General features: G+C 43.3%; 2 protein-coding genes across 3 annotated transcripts; both read right to left on the bottom strand.

The window, feature by feature from the left end:
* Positions 1-3634: 3634 nt before the first annotated feature.
* Positions 3635-8310, bottom strand: LOC109751592 (serine carboxypeptidase-like 7). The gene is made up of 14 exons (XM_020310472.3): positions 8043-8310; positions 7827-7966; positions 6561-6637; positions 6356-6481; positions 6172-6274; positions 5912-5949; positions 5662-5763; positions 5514-5594; positions 5293-5427; positions 5092-5163; positions 4437-4555; positions 4243-4356; positions 3956-4001; positions 3635-3847 (listed from the first exon to the last, which is right to left on the bottom strand). The coding sequence occupies exons 1-14, from the start codon at positions 8174-8176 to the stop codon at positions 3764-3766; spliced, it is 1371 nt and encodes a 456-aa protein (XP_020166061.1). The 5' UTR covers positions 8177-8310; the 3' UTR covers positions 3635-3763.
* A 1793-nt stretch (positions 8311-10103) lies between these two features.
* Positions 10104-14180, bottom strand: LOC109751591 (serine carboxypeptidase-like 5). 2 transcript variants are annotated; one of them, XM_020310469.4, is made up of 14 exons: positions 13867-14180; positions 13659-13798; positions 12698-12774; positions 12487-12612; positions 12302-12404; positions 12047-12084; positions 11810-11911; positions 11661-11741; positions 11430-11564; positions 11251-11322; positions 10775-10893; positions 10576-10689; positions 10441-10486; positions 10104-10337 (listed from the first exon to the last, which is right to left on the bottom strand). In XM_020310469.4, exons 1-14 carry the CDS (start codon positions 14142-14144, stop codon positions 10254-10256), a joined length of 1515 nt encoding a protein of 504 aa, XP_020166058.2. In that variant the 5' UTR covers positions 14145-14180; the 3' UTR covers positions 10104-10253. The 2 variants fall into 2 exon arrangements, with proteins under 2 accessions (XP_020166058.2, XP_020166060.1); XM_020310471.4 differs by lacking the exons at positions 11251-11322; positions 11430-11564 and having other exon boundaries at positions 13867-14113.
* Positions 14181-18649: the final 4469 nt, after the last annotated feature.

The following is an 18649-nucleotide window of genomic DNA, read 5'->3' as shown; positions in this document are numbered from 1 at the left end:
GGGTATATTTCATCAAATACCCCCCCCCCCCACCCGGTCACCAAATTTACCAAAAAAAGACCGGGGTACATTAGTTATCAGGTCTGTGTGATCAGTTACTGTGCTATTTACATAAAAGTTATCCGGGGTATATTTCATCACCCCTCCCTCACGAAAAGTACCAGGACCGGGGTGCATAAGTTATCGGGCCTCCGATGTGTGAGTTACCATGCTATTCACACGAAAGTTGCCAGGGGATACTTGATCACCACACCCCCCCTCCCCCCCCCCCCCCCCCCCGCCAAAGTTATCAGGACTAGGATACATAAATTATCAGGTCTGTGATGTGTGAGTTATCAGGGTGTTTGTATGTAAGTTATCAGGTCCGTGGTGCATTAATGACCTGTTGGGAAACGTAGTATTTCAAAAAATATTCCTACCATCATGCAAGATCTATCTAGGAGAAGCATAGCAACGAGCGGGGAGAGTGTGTCCACACCCTCGTAGACCAAAAGCGGAAGTGTTTAGTAACGCGGTTGATGTAGTCGAACGTCTTCACGATCCAACCGATCCAAGTACCGAACGTATGACACCTCCGTGTTCAGCACACGTTCAGCATGATGACGTCCCTCGAGATCTTGATCCAGTTGTGGACGAGGGAGAGTTTCGTCAGCACGACGGCATGGTGACGGTGATGATGAAGTTACCGGCGCAGGGCTTCGCCTAAGCACTACAACGATATGACCGAGGTGTGTAACTGTGGAGGGGGGCACCGCACACGGCTAAGAGAAGACTTGGTGTGTCTTTTGGGTGCCCCCCTCCCACATATATAAAGGGGGGAGAGGTGGCCAGCCCAAGGGGGGGCGCGCCATAGGGGAGTCCAACTAGGATTCCCAATCCTAGTTGGAGTCCCCTTCCTTTCCGAGAGAGGGAGAGAGGGAAGGAGGAAGAGAGGGAGAAGGAAAGAGGGGGACGCCGCCACCTCCCTAGTCCAATTCGGACTTGCCATGGGGGGGCGCTGCCTCCCCTTGTGGCCCTTCTCTCCTTTCCACTAAAGCCCATTAAGGCCCAATACTTCCCCGGGGGGTTCCGGTAACCTCCCGATACTCCGAAACTTATCCGATACTTCCCGAAACCATTCCGGTGTCTGAATATAACCTTCCAATATATGAATCTTTACCTCTCGACCATTTCGAGACCCCTCATCATGTCCGTGATCTCATCGATGACTCCGAACAAAACATCGGTCATCAAATCACATAACTCATAACACAGAACGTCATCGAACGTTAAGCGTGCGGACCCTACGGGTTCGAGAACTATGTAGACATGACCGAGACTCATCTCCAGTCAATAACCAATAGCGGAACCTGGATGCTCATATTGGCTCCTACATATTCTACGAAGATCTTATCGGTCAAACCGCATAACAACATATGTTGTTCCCTTTGTCATCGGTATGTTACTTGCCCGAGATTCGATCGTCGGTATCATCATACCTTTATTCCTTCAATCTCGTTACCGGCAAGTCTCTTTACTCGTTCCATAATGCATCATCCCGTAACTAACTCATTAGTCACATTGCTTGCAAGGCTTATAGTGATGTGCATTACCGAGAGGGCCCAGAGATACCTCTCCGATACTCGGAGTGACAAATCATAATCTCGATCTATGCCAACTCAACAAACACCATCGGAGACACCTGTAAAGCATCTTTATAATCACCCAGTTATGTTGTGACGTTTGATAGCACACAAGGTGTTCCTCCGGTATTCGGGAGTTGCATAATCTCATAGTCAGAGGAACATGTATAAGTCATGAAGAAAGCAATAGCAATAAAACTAAACGATCATAATGCTAAGCTAACGGATGGGTCTTGTCCATCACATCATTCTCCTAATGATGTGATCCCGTTCATCAAATGACAACACGTGTATATGGTCAGGAAACTTAACCATCTTTGCTTAACGAGCTAGTCAAGTAGAGGTATACTAGGGACACTTTGTTTTGTCTATGTATTCACACATGTATCAAGTTTCCGGTTAATACAATTCTAGCATGAATAATAAACATTTATCATGATATAAGGAAATATAAATAACATCTTTATTATTGCTTCTAGGGCATATTTCCTTCATGACCATGTTATTCACACAACATTTTTGGGGGATGTTTCAACAAAAAAATCAGGTCAGAAGAATCACGTTAGTGGGGGAATCATTGACCTAACCACTGTTTTTAATGTTCAAACTTGTATTAACCAATAACAAGTATCATGTAAACTTGTTACAAAAACAACAAGTCTGAAGCCGGGCTAGTGGTTTGTGTCGTAGGGATTACTACTTGAGGTATACGGTTCGATTCTTATCCAGCACAGGAAGCTATCAAATTTTTTTGGAACATGGGCAAGGATGCGATCGGTAAATGGTCCTCTTAATTTAGGAACATGGGCCGACGGTATTTGCACGTGAGTTATCACGTCTGATAAGTGTATATTATCATGTTATTTACATGAAAGTTATCGGGGTATATTTTTAAACAACTTTTATCACGAGGATGAAAAGTTACCGTGGTGTTTGTACTTGAGTTATCAGCTCTGAAGTATGTATATTATCGTGCTATTTATGATGAAGTAACACGGTGTTTGTACGTGAGTTATCAACTTTTATCCTGGCCATTTTTCGCGGGCCGGCCCACAAGCACGCATGCTTGGCACGTAACAAGCCCAAGCCGACACACGACTAAACGGGTTGTGCCTGCCCTGTTGCACGCCGTGCGCCGTGCTCTTCGAGGTGAGGCCCAGCGGCTGTTAGATAAGATCATGAAGGTAAAGAAATGTCATATGTTACCGTGTGTAGTGCAATGACAAGGCCATGGGCTGATTACCATGCTAGGTTTACGTAACAGATGGTAGGTTTACATGAAGTTGCGTTGGCTTAGTTGGTTGTTGGCTTTCCTAGCATCGTAGGCGACGTGGGTTTGAATCCCATTCCAAACTATTTTTTCTTCCGCCTAAACAACAGTAGCTCAATTTGTGGGCGGGTCCACCTTAAATGCAGCAGTGATTGACGTGCGGTCGGGCCGGAGAGAAAATAGGATCTTAACTGCAGTATAGGTCAACATGCGAGCAGGAGAGAAAATCGGGATCCAATCTGCGGGCGACCAGATTCAGGCGGAAAAAAAGGAAGAAATGGCACGCGCAGGATGAGGATCTGACGGCGCGCGAGTCGTCGGATCTGATGCAAAAATCCAGCCGTCCGGATTTTAGCTTTTCCGAAAAGAAAATGAAAATCCTATTCCTACGTAAACTTCCTACAACTACTTACTAGTTCATTTAGGTCATAACTACCTTCATGAGTTTAGATAACTGATTCCCGATGGTGGAGGAGGGAGGCTGACGACGGAGATCGACGAAGCCCTTCCATCGCCTCGCGGGGGCTACACGGGAGGGGAGAGGAGGGTACCTGGCCGAGTCTTCATTGGCTCGTTGCCGCTCTCTTTGTAACGCATGGGACGGGAGAACTATCACACAATGTTGTAATTAGTCCACTACTGCCACGAGGTGGCAGCACTATGTACCAGTGTTCTTTAATGTTTAGTGACCAAATATTGTATTACTTTTGGCAATGTTCACATATAAAAGAAACACTTCATGGAATGGAAAATTTGGTCGTCCATGCGTCTTGTAAAAACTGGTCCACCATTTGAAACATAGTTGTTCGAGGCCATGCCTTTTATTGTACATGAAAAACCCAAATGAACTGAACATGGTAGATACAACACATCACAACGGCTTATTATCCAACCAGCGTTGAGCCATGGCAAGACTTTCTCTAGGCCGATACTCTATGGCTGAGTGGCCACCACCCTGTGTAAGCAATTAACCAATAATTATTGCAGTGTCATAATGTTTCTTCTATCGCCCAATCCTATCAGTAACTTTATATCATGGAATGCAAAATCCAAGATAATGTACCTTTAGTGTCGCAAATGTCAAATGGTTGGCGTATGTGATTGTAAATCTACACCAAAGACAACACAACCGAAAGAACAAAATTAAAATATCAAGCATGTACTCTTTCCACAAATTAATCTTCTCTATTGATGTTAACCCTTTTTGGTCTATGTTAACGCTACTCTACATCCTAGTGTATGGGGCAGCAAAAGAAACAGAAACATTATATCACTCTTCTTATATACACAAGAGCATGTACTCTTTCCACAAATTCATCTTCTCTATTGATACTTATATCCACAACTTACCCTCCAGCCTGGCCACCCAGATGCCATGCTCTCCAGTCATCAACTATTGACAAGTTGAAGGATCTAATCCACGCATGTGTGCCCAAAAATGGCATCACAAGATCATGGTCCCCGCTGCACTTAAGGTGATGATTTTAGGGCATTGACAAAGTTTCAATCAGCACATGTAAATACCAACAAGAGTAAAATTGCACCTGAACACAAGTGCGCGGTAGCCCCTGCTTGTGAGGTTGAAATGGTACTCTATGCTGCTCGAGACATCAAATGAATAGGGCATACTTTTTCTGCATCTCTTAAACTCTCCAATTGTTCCCTAGATGGATGCGATGAGTCAACAAGTCAACAATGATCAGAAGTTTGGAAGTTCTATAACAGTTATACTATGCAAAGGTTAAGGTGGTTCTCACATGTCTACTCTCAATAGCTAGAAATTGTTAAAACATCATTTATTTCTATGGGTCTGAACTAGAACAATGTGAAATGACTATATTGCTCAATTTAGGACCATTTAGTCAATGTTGCTACCTGAAATGGCTATGTTTATTTAACTCTAGGACCATTTAGTCAATATTGTAGCCTGCGTTGTGCCGAAAGGCCTACTAAACCAACATTCCGACCCCGTTGGGTTATTATACACATGTCAAGAACTAACATGGACTAAGATTGTCAGATCCAAAATAAGAGTTGTACCACACTGCTAGTTGCAATTAACTAATTTAGATGACATGATATGGCAAGAAAGCAAACCAATTATCTCATATATGCTAGCTACTTGATCATGTATGTATGATTTTTTGCAATATGTATGCATACTTAGCATAAATGGAAATATGTCATATGATTTGTTACATGCTTCACCCCAAGAGCATCTCTCGTGGAATTGTCATTCGCCCAAATATTGGATAGGTAGTAACGGTATGCCTGTATATGAGAATCCAACCATAGACAAAATTCATATCACTGGAACGCAAAAACAAAATTCATATAATTTTTTTTTTAAAAAAACTTCTATAAAATAATCACTCCTTGGTAAATACTAGAGTAACTTACAAAACAATTGATGGTAGGTTGTTCAGGAGATAGCTCGCTTAGTTGAGCATTTTCTTCTAACATAAATCTATGTCTTAAGAGATCCCATACACATTTGATACCCACGATATATCCTTCGTCAATTTCAGAAATGAGCTGCAATTAATACAAGGGATCAATATAATGTTCACATGTACAATGTTAGCTTGTACAAGTAATTTGGAACCTAGTAGGAATCTTACATCTTCAATAGTATTTAACGACATGTCACACAGTTTATTCCGTGGTCTTATATAATTTCCTTTACAGTTCCCCACTGCAGCCTTTGGAAAAGGAGAAGGAAAAAATATTATCACTGCAATTTATAGATGTGTGTGAATGTCGAATTACCTCATATAGTTGATCAGATATAATTCCAACACCATGAGCATATTGTGCTCTGAAATTTCTATCATAATCCGAGCCTGTGAAAGGGTTGCCGACTAGATAGCCCTATAATTAATTGAATTAATGAACACAACAAATGATGAAAACACACCTTTCATTCATTGCCATCACTTATTTTACTTTATAAAATGGAAGAATTAGTTTCTTTTTTGGACATAACGATTAGTTGCTTTAAGCCTGATGAATTACTTGCCTTGAGATTAATCCTGGGTTGCTTCCCATGTTCGATTTCTGAAGCAAAAAACGAAAATCACGTTAGAACTAACTACTAGGATAAGAGGCCATGATTAATCACAAGGAACTCCAAAAATGAATGGACACTCGTGTCTATTTACTATATACATATATTGACTGAAAATTAATGCAAAATTGTATTTAAAAATTTCTTTACCACAACTTACATTACCAGCTTATGATATCCTTATTTATTTTAGAGTCAATGTCCAGACTTACCTTGTGAAATGTGTTGTGCGATAATTGGAGTCATCATTCCAGCATATGAACTTCCTCCAACAAAGAAAGGATTTGATTCGTAGTGTGGGTGATCGATAAACCACTACATCAAGATGCATAAGACGATAATTCACACATATATTTTTTCAACTGCAAATACTTGACAAAGAAAGATAAGTTTCACCTTGCTGAGAAATGTTACAACATGCATAGCAAACGACAAATCCCCAACATCACGATAACCTTCAAGATCACGTGCGTAGGAGAAACCCGTGCCCACTGGAGAATCCAACAGGATGATGCTTGCCACCTGAATATAAAATACAGGCTTACTAGAATAGTCATGCAGAGAGGGACGTCATCAATGTTAAGATAAAATAATATCTTACCTTGGACCATGAATAGGGATTATAGGCCATTTGTGGCAAGCTACCATTATAAGGCGCCAACACGAATTTCATAGGACCTGTTAAGCAAATATCACTAATGTATATTTCATGCAAAACATAAAAAAAGAAAGATCAACCCATTGGTGAAAGATACATGAGGTGCTTAGTGAGAGAAACTGGTTATTTGGTGAGCAAATCTAGCCAAACATGACATCATGTTCTTTAATTTTTGTAGAAAACTTGGTTGTGTGTTTAGTCATCTAGAGTAGTGGCGGGAGAAAGTGCCTTCCACTATCTAAACCATAAAGTGTTGCATGCACTCCCGCATACGAAAATGCTCAATAGCTTGCTAAGGATTTGCTCCCACAGGTTGTATTCCAAAGGTATATATCTTAACTTTAATAGTTTTTAAATTAAATTAAATACAAGGGTCACATTCGACAGTTTTTAAAAGGGTGTTAGAGCATCTACAGCCGGACGCCTCAAACCATGCCTCATACGTCCGCGGACGCGCCCGGTCAGTGGCCGAACAGGAGAAAGAAGAAAAAACGTGACCCAACGGACCCCTCATATCATTCCTATACGCCCAGGCTGTCCGCGAACCCTCATATCCATCTCAAATATGGGGAGGATATAAGGGCTCACGGACGCGCCCAGGCATTCCGTCATGTAGGACACAACCCCATCCCGGACACCTTTTCTCTTTCTTTATTCATTCTTTTATTTCTCTCTCTTTATCTTCAATAATCACGTGCAAGTGACCGAACATATGAGGAAGAAAATAAGGATTGTGACTGCGCGGATGAACAAACAGGGGCATAAAACGGACACGCGCGATCACTGACCGGATGCGTGCGCGGGCGCTTGAGGGATTGAATTAGAGGTACTCTTAACCAAGTCCCGGGCCATTTGACAACTAACAAGGGTCCCACACGCATGTGGATTATGGCACTCGATCAGAGCTTTGAATCAGAAACAACAAACATGGTGGTTGAAAATTTGTACCAAGTAAGATCACTGATCTCATGAATATATTTATTATGGGTTTCAGTTCTTCAACATCCATGTCAACATTTTAGTCCAATGTTTTGGATTATGTATATGGATCAAAATTTTCCCTTTCCAGACAACCAAGAACTTCATTATACTTCCTCCATAAAGAAATATAAGATTGTTTAGATCACTAAACAGAAGGAGTACTAATTATATGAACTTTGTTTAAAAGACATCCATAGAGACAAAAGGAGCGGAGGACGAGGGTCTCACCAACTTCGTAGAAAATCAAGCTAGAGCAGCCGGGCCCTCCCGTCAGCCACAGAACGACGGGGTCCGTATCGGGGCTCCTCTCCGACTCCACGAAGTAGTAGAAGAGCTCGGTTCCCGTCTCCTCGTCCACGTTGACGTACCTGCAGAAGCACAAGAGCACTCAGAGAGAGAAGCAGCAGCATGGAAGCTTGCAGGAAGAGGCAGAAGCTTGCTTACCCGGTCTCCAGGTGGAAGGGAAGGCGTCCATGGAAGCCGGGGAGATGGGTCACCACCGTCGTCGACCGCGAGAGCGGCAGAAGAAGAAGAACCAAGGGGACGACGAGACTCAGGAAGAACAAGGAAGCAGCCATACTCTAACACAGCTTCTCACGAGATGGTGTGCAACGGCATCTCTGTTTTCCTTGTCCGTCGTCGACCTTATACAGCTCAGGTTGGGTGCGAATCTTGCGAGGTAATGACTGACGTGACCAGACCACAAATTAGGAATCGTATTGACGCTCGCTCCCTCTAGATCTGTGCTGTGCCTGCCATTTCAAGCCACTCTGCCATTTCATTACAACTCTCCTCTGCATGTGTGCATGCAAGAGACGTGCCCACGTACGCTGGGGTGGGTAGCCTTTTTTTTGGTAAGTTTTGTACTGGTACAGTACATTAGAATATGCATGCCACCCTCGCAGATCACAGGAAGAAACGTACCAAGGGCCACGTAAGTAGTTACCATCACCTGATCTGGAACTTACTAGTACATGTACATTTAATCGCGACATCGATTCTAGTGTCTCTGCTTTCCTGCTAGGCGCATCGTCCCGAGGAGATCTCTGACCGTTTGAAGATCCTGTGTCTGGATCATTAGGGAGAATTCCGATGGATTTTTTATGACGGATATTGCTCTAATCTCAGAGGCATCTAGGGCTTCAGAGTTAAACTTGGTCGTGCACGGTGCACCAGCCCAGTTCGGTAATAAACGAGACCCACCAGTTGATCATCAAAGGATGGATGAAGTTTTTTTTTTTTTTTTTGAGAAACAAAAGATGAATGAAGTAGCTAGTCAAAATGTGCAGGAGCTACTCTTACTATGAGCTGACGTGGGCTGATTTGGTTGGAAGAAACAAAGGGGCGTGATTAGTTTATGGGGAAGGAAAGTTACATAGCTTCATGTAACAAGCAAGGAACTTGGCTCAACACCGGCAACATTCGGGAGGGCACGACTATGCCTCGCTTTTCATCAGGCACGCCTATGTCCAGCGTGCGGGAAGCCAAAGGCCACAGCCTCGTTTTTCCTTTATTTTTTCACGTTTTCTGTTTTTCTTTTTTTCTTTTTTGTATAGTTTCAGAAAATATTCTAAATATATTATAAAAACCGCTTTACATAGAATGTTTTAAAAATATTAATGAAGCATTTGAAAATGTTAAATGTGTATACAAAAAGTATTTCTCATGTATACAAAAATATAAACAATATGTATGGAAAAAGTTGATCATATATTTACAAAATATTAAACAAGCAATTGAAAATGGTAATCAAAATTTTGAAATTTTTTAATCAAGCATTTGAATTTTTTATATGTATGGAAAAGATGTTTCTCGTGTATACGAAAAAAGTATATAAAAATATACAATGTGTATGAAAAAAATTTGATCATGTATTTTAACAAAATTAATAGTATAAAAAATGTTTCTGATGTATAGAAAAAAATATATGACTTACATGGAATAAAAGTAGACTTCAAGTAAATAAATAAAAAGGGTTAATTTCTATTTAAAAATGTTAAACATGTATATAAAAATATACCTGGTGTATTAAAAATGTACATTTTGTGTGAAAAAATGTCTATTCCCATTAAAAAAAATGTTCACCATGTATTTGAAAGATAGGGGAAGATTTGGTCTTCAGCAAGCTACTGATCACTTGTGACTGTTTGGGAGTCATAAATGACCTAAAGATGGTCGATCACCTTGGCGCTTATTGTATTATATTGAAACAGAATAATTCACGAAAGCAAGTAATGATGAGGCACATAGACTTGCTAGAATTGCTACATCTCTTGAGGTGGGCGCCATATGTGGCTCACGGATCTGCCAGATCATCTTTCCATTCATGTAAACATTGCTACTTGAAATAAAGTGTGTTGTTATGAGCATGCTAGCGCGGTGTTGCTAATATGACATAATCAGACCCTCCGCTGCGGGGCAACACCACTGCATAGCAGCGTCCTTTAAAGTTTAGTGACCAAACATCGTATTACTTCGATCAATGTTCACGGATAAAAGGAACACTTTCATGTAAAGGAATTTTGCCACGAGTGCATCTTTTATAGAACTCGTCCATCATTTGAAAAATACTTGGTGGAGGTCTGAACTTCTATTGAACATTAAAAACCCACATGATTCGAGCAAGGAGAAAATGACAAAACTAAATAGGGCAGATCATAGAGGCTCATTATCCAACCAGCGCTGAACCATGGCAAGACATTCCTTAGGTCGGTGTTCTATGGATACGTGGCCACCACCCTACATAAGCAATTAACCAATAATTATTGCAGTGTTACATTTTCTTCTGTCCAATCATGTCTGTAACATTATATCACAAAATGGAAAATACAAGATACTGTACCTTTATTGTCACAAATGTCATATAGTTGGCATATGTGATTGTAAATCTACACCAAAGACAACACATGTGTTCCTTGTCAAGTAACCAAAAACTGAAATGTCAACAAAGTAAACAGAAGAAACATGTTTGCTTTACCCTGCAGCCTGCCCATCAAGATGCCATGCTCTCCAATCATCGACTACGGAGAAGTTGAAGGATCTAATCCACGCATGCGTGCTCAAAAATGGTATCACAAGATCATGGTCTCCGCTGCACTTAGAGGTCATGATTTCAAGACGCGTTGACACTGTTTAAATCAACACATGTAAAATACTGAGGAGAATAAATACTCCACCTAAACACAAGCGAACGATAGCCCCTGCTTGTGAGGTTGAAATGGTACTTTATGCTGCTGGGGACCTCGGATGTGTATGGGATACTTTTCTTGCATCTTACAAACTCTCCGATTGTTCCCTAAATGGATGCATTGTTTCAATGATGATTGGACCATGTTACACAAAGGTTAGGGTGCCTCGATCGTCTACTCTTAATACAGCTAGAAACTCCAATATGTCACATAACATCATTTACTTCTATGGGTCTGAATTGCAACCATGTGAAGCGGCTATGTTACTCAATTCTTGGATCATTTAGTCAACCTTCCAGACTGCATTGTGTCGAAAGGCCAGCTAAACTAGCATTGCGATCTGGCGACAAAGCAAATCAAATATCTCATATGCTAGCTACTTGACCATGTATGCATATAGTTTTTTAGAATATGTATGGAGACTTATTATAAAGGGGGGAAACATGTCATATATGATTGGTTACCCGCTTCACCCCAAGAGCTTCTCTCGTGGAATCGTCGTTCGCCCAAATATTACATAGGTAGTAACGGTATGACTACACATGAGAAGGCCAAAATTCACATCATCAGAATGCAGACATGAAATTCATATCGAAATAAAAGTGAATCTTCTTTAAAATGATCACCCTAGGGAATAACTTACAAAACAATCTAAGGTAGGTTGCTCGGGAGACGGGTCACTTAGTTGAATGTATTCTTCTGATAGAAATCTATGTGTTAACATACCCCTTATACAATTGACACCCAGGATTTGTGACACATCAATTTCAGACACGAGCTGCAATTAATACAAGGAACCAATATAATATACTCAAGTCCAATGGCAGCTCGTATAAGTAATTTTGGAACCTAGTAGTAGTAATAGAAATCTTACATTTTGGAAAGTGTTTAGCACCCTGGCACACATTTTGTCTGTCGGTCTTATATAGCTTCCTTTACAATTCCGAATTGCAGCCTTTGAAAAAGGAAAAGGAAAATAGTGTTACCACTGCATCTTATGGATGCGTGTGAATGTGGAATTACCTCATATAGTTGATCGGATATAATCCCAACACCATGAGCATATGGTACTCTGAAATTGTCATCATAATCTGAGCCTGTAACAGGGTTGCCGACTACATAGCCCTATAAATAGTTGAATTAATTAACACAACAAAGAACAAAAGGTGATGAAAACACACCTTTTATTCATTACCATCACTTATTGTAGTTTATTAAATGAAACCAATTAGTTGCTTGAAGCCTAGTGAATTTACTTGCCTTGAGATTAATCTTGGGTTGCTTCCCCAGTTCGATTTCTGAAGCCAAAAGGAAGATCATGTTAGAACTAATAGGAGATGAGGCCATGATCAATCACAAGCAACTCCAAACTAGAATTGGAACATTTGATTATTGACTACATATCCTGATGAAGTCCTACAAATTTTTATCTTAAATTTTCTTTGCTGCAATTGGAATTACCAGATTATCATGCCCTTATTTATTTTAGAATCTGTATCCAGAGTCGAGACCTACCTTGCGAAATGTGTTGTGCGATAATTGGAGACATCTTTCCAGCATATGAACTTCCTCCAACAAAGAAAGGATTGGATTGGTAGTGTGGGTGATCGGTAAACCACTGCATCAAATGCATTAGACGATAAGAGAATCACACTTTTTTTTTCAACTTCAATTGAAGTACATAGAGACATTGGTTTCACCTTGTTGAGAAATATTAAGACATGCATAGAAAAGGAGAAATCCCCAATATCGTGATAACCTTCCACGTCACGAGCGTACGAGAAACCAGTACCAACTGGTGAATCCAACAAGATGATGCTTGTTGTCTGAAATTCTGAATATAAGTTATGCTTACTTGAACGGAGACGTAGAGAGGGACGTCATCAATGTTAAGATTAAATAGTATCTCACCTTGGACCATGAATAGGGATTATAGGCCAATTGTGGCAAACTACCATTATAAGGTGCCAACACAAATTTCATAGGACCTGCGGAGCAAATATCACTGGCGTTATTAAAATAAAATATGAATAAAGATCAACCTGGTGGCGAAAGCACTATGGAGGTGCTCGGTGGGATAAACTAGTTATTTTAGTTGAGCAAAATTGGGAAAACATGACATAGTGTTCTTCACTTTTTTTTTTAAATTACAAGCTCGTTTTCAGCAAAAAATTGTCTGTGCATTCAGTCATCTAGAGTAGAGACTAGCAAAATGCCTTTCACTGTCTAAAACATGAAGGTTGTACGCATTTGTGCGTCTTGCTAGGTTGCTTTGTTAGCTTGGCCCTAGCCAAGAGTAAGAAGGACAGGCGAGATAAATCGGCCTCTGCATAATGAATTACGCTTTTCATCCTGTAATTTGACACCACATTATCAGATTTGCAAATGATACCGGGCCCTTACGCTAATTGTTACACCATTTTCCTCCCTTCTCTTTTTAATTTTAGCCCAGCTCCATGAGTAGATACTACCTGATGTACAATTAGTTGTGCACTAAGTCCATGGAATTCAGCATTCCAAGATGTTCGCATATTTTCCAAATTCAGCTAGTAGATCATTTTGCATATCCAGTTTGTGGAGAGTTTGATCAGGTCAACTGCTCAATTGCTCCTACTAGTATTTCTTTACAGAGGGATCTTTGCGGAGGGAGTATCCTGTAAAATTCACAGCCCCGTTAAAAGGCGAACAACCTGATAAACATTTTCAAACTCAGACGATTTGCTCAGCTAGCTTCGAATTAGAGATTAATAAAAGCTGAACTTCACTCTTTAACTTAATCTGACTCTGATGTAGTAGTAATTGACAGCAACGGCGGCCAGCTTCTAGCAAGCTAGCTAGTAAACACAAGAGGAACGGTGCATGAGTGCCTCACCAACTTCGAAGAAAACCATGCCAGAGCAGAAGGGCCCACCCGTCATCCACAGGATCACCGGGTCCGTGTCGGGGCTCCTCTCTGACTCCACGAAGTAGTAGAAGAGCTCCGCTCCCGTCTCCTCGTCCACGCCGACGTACCTGCAGAAGAGCACTTGAAAAACAAAGAAGCATGGACGCTTGCAGGAAGGGGTTGTGCTCCGGCTTACCCGGTCTCGAGGCGGAAGGGAAGGCGGCCATGGAAGCCGGGGAGATGGGTCACCACCGACGCCGGGCGCGAGAGCGGCAGAAGAAGAAGAACCAAGGGAACGACGAGACTCAGGAGAACCAGGGAAGCCTTATCCATGGTGTCCAACGGCTTCTCTTTCCCTCGTCGGTCGTGGACCTTATACAGCTCGGCTCCGAATGTACAGTAGTATCCGAGGTTTCCGGTATCTAACTTATGGAGGTGGGTCATCAGAAAGCGATCAGTGATTCCAGCTAGCATGATAGGAAGGGTAGGGAAAGTGATTACCGAAAAATGCGTTTGGTGGCCGCGCTATAGGCAGGCCGCTATCCCTGCCGTCGCGCGCCCATCTAGATTCCCGCTGCCAGTGTATAGAGGGCGTATTCGATTTATTTTTGGCTTGTATCTGCCCAGCGCTGGCCCACCCACATGCAAGGCACCTAGGGGCTCTTACAGCCTGTCTGACATGTACGCATAAGTCTTGACGATGCAGTACTGAATCTACACACTTTTTGTAGATGTGTACCAGGCGGTCGTGGCCCTCGTGGCCGAGTCGTGGCCAGATGAGAGCAAACGGAGGCAGAAGTGTAATCGTGGCACACATTTTCGTTTTCTGCGTCTTGATGATGGCGTTTTCAGAGGGTTGCAAAATGAATCGATCTTTTTTTCAATGTGTCATAACATCAGTTAGCACATTACCGCAACTTAATTTCATGGGCATTTTTTAATTTATATAAGCAATCAGGTAACCACGCACTTAACCACGACACACATGCACGATAATGTAAGTTTGCCCCTAATTAGTTCTCGGTGCAGCAGAGATTCTCGTCGCTGCGGTACAGCTACCCGCCGCGCTATGTGTGCCACCTTTTACGATCGTGTCACGTTTTGAAAATTACTATCCCCTCAACATCACCCCCACCTGTTCTCACCTACCCCCCCCCCCCCACCCAACGCATCTCTGTGTCTCTCTGTTCTTCTCACCGGAAGGAGCTCGGCTCCCACGGAACCAGGTGCGGCAGCCTGTTCCTCGCCACCCGAGTTGCCCTCTCCACACCAAAGCCAGCGCTATGTCCATGCCTTGTAATGGAGCCTGGAACTCAACACCACCCACGCCGTCCTGATGCAAGACATGAATGCCTGTTCGATACGTCGGGCACACATGTGCAAGGCAGAGGTCGCGTGCTCACCACTGGCGCCTGCTGACACTGTGCAATGGAGCACTCTATGGCAAGCTATCAACTCTAGCCTTTTTGTCACATCAAAAGGTGACAACAGCGCCGCCCTCTTTGCACATTTTGTTGACTCCGGCCTCCATGATCGTACACAGGGAAATACTAAAGCAATCAACTCGGAGCAGGACTCGGCTGCTTGCATCTTCGCCTTCAAAAATGCACAATCATGTTCTCACCCCCTCATCAAGCAATAGACGGCATTAGCTGTGCACATGTTACTCTTGTTTTTGGCACAGACAGATGCAGAAACCGAGACACAATGACGGCGCATGTTCCTTTCATGCACATATATCACCAACAGCTGTTTTAACAAAGGATGCATTAAGCAATACGTAATCCTGGGGCACATATCACCGAGTTCAATTTAGGCATACATGACATAGAGTTTGAAAAACATCGAGAAAACATACGATAATTCTACCCAGAAGATGCAAGCAAATCAGACTGCCTACAGGAAGTTTGGCTCAAATGGGCCTGTTTTCCTAATGCCGCAAGTATTGCGCCGATGTCCAATGACACCACAGTTCGTGCATTTCGGCGACTTCCTTGGAGCCTTCGGCAAATTGCCTCGCTGGGGACAAGTTGTACACTTGTGCCCCTGCTCCCTGCAGATAGTGCAAAACCGCGACCTCTTCAGTTGCTGCTCATACGGAGCCTTGTCCCTGCTGTTTGTCGGCCTCCCCCTCTGCCTCTTCTTCTCATTCAGGCCAACAACTGAGCAACTGGATTCATCATCTCCTGTATGTTTTTGCAGCACAGCATCACCCTCTGCTGGTACATCCACCTTATGCGCTGCAATCAGTTGCTGTTTTTCTCTCTCTGCAAGCGCCATTCCATCTTTATCGACACTTAGCGGAAGCAGAGTCGCATGCACCTCCTTCATCATAGCCATGAAAACATCATAGCACTTAATATTGCTGTCTCCAAGCACGACACACTCAAGCGCTTTCATGTACATTGTGTGATGCCTGAATGTATCACTAGCCGGGGGTCCTCTGTCTCTCTGATACCTAACCAAATGGTCAGGAAGAATGTCACACGCCTCTCTGGTCCATCGTTTAAGTATATGCTTCTGGGGTATTTTTTGCGATCGGAAGTGCACCATCACCTGTAACGTGGGGACAGAAAGGATATCTATAAGATGTGCATCTCAGGTAGAAAACAGCGAACATAAATAAACGGTACGATGAACACCTGAAAGAACATGCGGTGCCCCCATGTTTGGTTTTGGTAATTGATGACAATCTCTATGGACTAATGGTTGCCTTGAGTTATATTTGAAGGATTTGTCCATAGGCATTTCTTGAAGTCCATGTGTTGGTTTCAAGGAGTTTATGTGGTGACCAAGGTGTTATTAAGGAATTATCCAAAGATTGGTCATGTGAGAGTAGAGCTTATTGCAAGCATGTCTTGAAGAAGAAGATTGTGTGATCATTCATGTTTACCTTCAAGACATCATCCAAATGAAGAGAGTTGGAAAGAGTCAAGGTTGATCAAGACTAAGTCAAGAGTGTATCAAGTTGATCAACACACAAAGCGCACAAGATGTACCGAGAGGGATCAAGCGATCCCATGGTGTGGTAAGCATTGTCGATTACGCTTTGTGTACTAACCCATGATCTTCGTGAGAGTTCTTTGTGGGGTTAGGTTGCGGTGTGCAAGTTCAAGTGAAGCATCATGAAGAGATCAAATGCTTGAAGCTTGCCGTCCATTGTGGTGACAATGGACTTGTGAAGATGTGCGGAAGAGTGGCTCACCCATAGTGGAGTATGGGGGAGCAATCAACTAGTCTCCATCGAGCCAACACAACCAAGAAAGGTGGTCCAACTTGAGGGAGTCAAGATCGTCATCATCTAGCTCAAGTGGACCATGTGCAAGGCAAAGGTTTGCTCTTGATAGGTTTTCTATTTTACCGGTCTCATGATGGTAGTTGGGAGACTGGGTTATAGGATCGATTGCCGTACTATCAAGGGGGGCTCTCGATGAGTAGCTTGATCGTATCGTTCATAGAGAGCTCAAACCATTGCATCCTTGCATCATATTTGTTGGTTCTTGTTTGGTTCTTCTCTTTGTGAGTTTTGGAGCTTATGGTCATCTTGATGACAAGCTCGAGTTCATCGAAAACGGAGTTCACTCGCATCTTCTATGATGTTTTCGATGTTGGAGGTTATGCCGGTTCTTCTCGGTTGGAGGTTTCACTCCTCTATTTGTTGGCATACCTCCCCTGCCTCTTCTTACTATAACCAGTCGCTGTTTTGATGCTACTCGTCTTTCTCAATCCAACAAGCTTGAGTTTTCTCAATTCGGAGCTCATATGCAGAAGTTATGGCAGTTTTGGTTTCCTAGCGGTAGTACCGCGGCCAGAGCGGCAGTACCGCTTATCGCCCCAAGCGGTAGTACCGCTGTCCAAAGCGGTAGTACCGCCTATGGCCATAAGCGGTAGTACGGCTACGGTTCCGCGCTGGTACCGCCTCGATTTTGGGTCTTGCATTTTTCGTGTCGAGTTTTGCAGTAGTTGCACGGCAGTAAGGCACGGCAGTTCCGCCTATAAGCGGTAGTACCACCCCGATGGGCGGTAGTACCGCCTGTAAGCGGTAGTACCGCTCCGGTCGGGCGGTAGTACCGCTACTGCATTTTTGGTCCCGTGTTCTGCTCCTCCAGCGGTAGTACCGCTGGGGTGCGCGGTAGTACCGCTTATAAGCGGTACTACCGCCCCAAGGTTCATGTTTGGTTGCTCCTTTTCCCTGCTTCTTCCGCCAGAGCGGTAGTACCGCTCGTGGAGCGGTAGTACCGCTCGTGTGCGGGCTGAGCACATAACGGTTGGATTTTTCCCCTTCTATAAAAGGGGGTCTTCTTCCCCAATGAACCTTATCCTTTGAGCTCGTGTTCTTCCCCCATTGTTGACCTTCTTCGAGCTTGCTAACTCTCAATCCCTCCATGGATTCTTGCTAGTTTTTGAGGGAAAAGAGAGAGGAGATCTAGATCCACATTTCCACCAATCACTTTCTCCTCTATGTGAGGGGAACCCCTTGGATCTAGATCTTGGAGTTCTTGGTGTTCTCCTTCTTGTTCTTCCTCTCATTTTCCTCCCTAGCATTAGTTGCTTCGGTGGGATTTGAGAGAGAAGGACTTGGGCACTCCGTGTGCCCTTGCCATTGCATTTGGTGCATCGGTTTGAGTTCTCCACGGTGATACGTGGAAGTTACAAGTTGAGAAGCTTATTACTCTTGGGTGCTTGGTGCCCTTGAGCTTGTTCCTCTTGGATGCTTGGGCGCCCTAGACGGTTGGTGGTGTTCGGAGCTCAGTCATTGTGGTGTAAAGCTCCGGGTAAGCGTCGGGGTCTCCAATTAGGTTGTGGAGATCGCCCCGAGCAATTTGACGGGTACCGGTGACCGCCCCCAAGGGTTGCCAAAGTGTACGGGTTCGGTGACCGCCCCCAAGGGTTGCCATTTGTACGGGTTCGGTGACCGCCCTCAAGGGTCCCTTAGTGGATTCACGGCATCTTGCATTGTGCGAGGGCGTGAGGAGATT

The sequence above is a fragment of the Aegilops tauschii genome, chromosome 5 (assembly GCF_002575655.3).
Source record: "Aegilops tauschii subsp. strangulata cultivar AL8/78 chromosome 5, Aet v6.0, whole genome shotgun sequence".
Taxonomy (NCBI): domain Eukaryota; kingdom Viridiplantae; phylum Streptophyta; class Magnoliopsida; order Poales; family Poaceae; genus Aegilops; species Aegilops tauschii.
This window is presented reverse-complemented; position numbering and strand designations above follow the sequence as displayed.

Coding starts and splice junctions, on each gene's coding strand:
- LOC109751592 (XM_020310472.3), bottom strand. CDS start 8,176: ATGGCTGCTTCCTTGTTCTTCCTGAGTCTCGTCGTCCCCTTGGTTCTT. Junction 5,764..5,911: donor AACCCAGGATTAATCTCAAG/GCAAGTAATTCA, acceptor AATTAATTATAG/GGCTATCTAGTCGGCAACCC. Junction 5,595..5,661: donor TATCTGATCAACTATATGAG/GTAATTCGACAT, acceptor CCTTTTCCAAAG/GCTGCAGTGGGGAACTGTAA.
- LOC109751591 (XM_020310469.4), bottom strand. CDS start 14,144: ATGCTAGCTGGAATCACTGATCGCTTTCTGATGACCCACCTCCATAAG. Junction 11,912..12,046: donor AACCCAAGATTAATCTCAAG/GCAAGTAAATTC, acceptor AACTATTTATAG/GGCTATGTAGTCGGCAACCC. Junction 11,742..11,809: donor TATCCGATCAACTATATGAG/GTAATTCCACAT, acceptor CCTTTTTCAAAG/GCTGCAATTCGGAATTGTAA.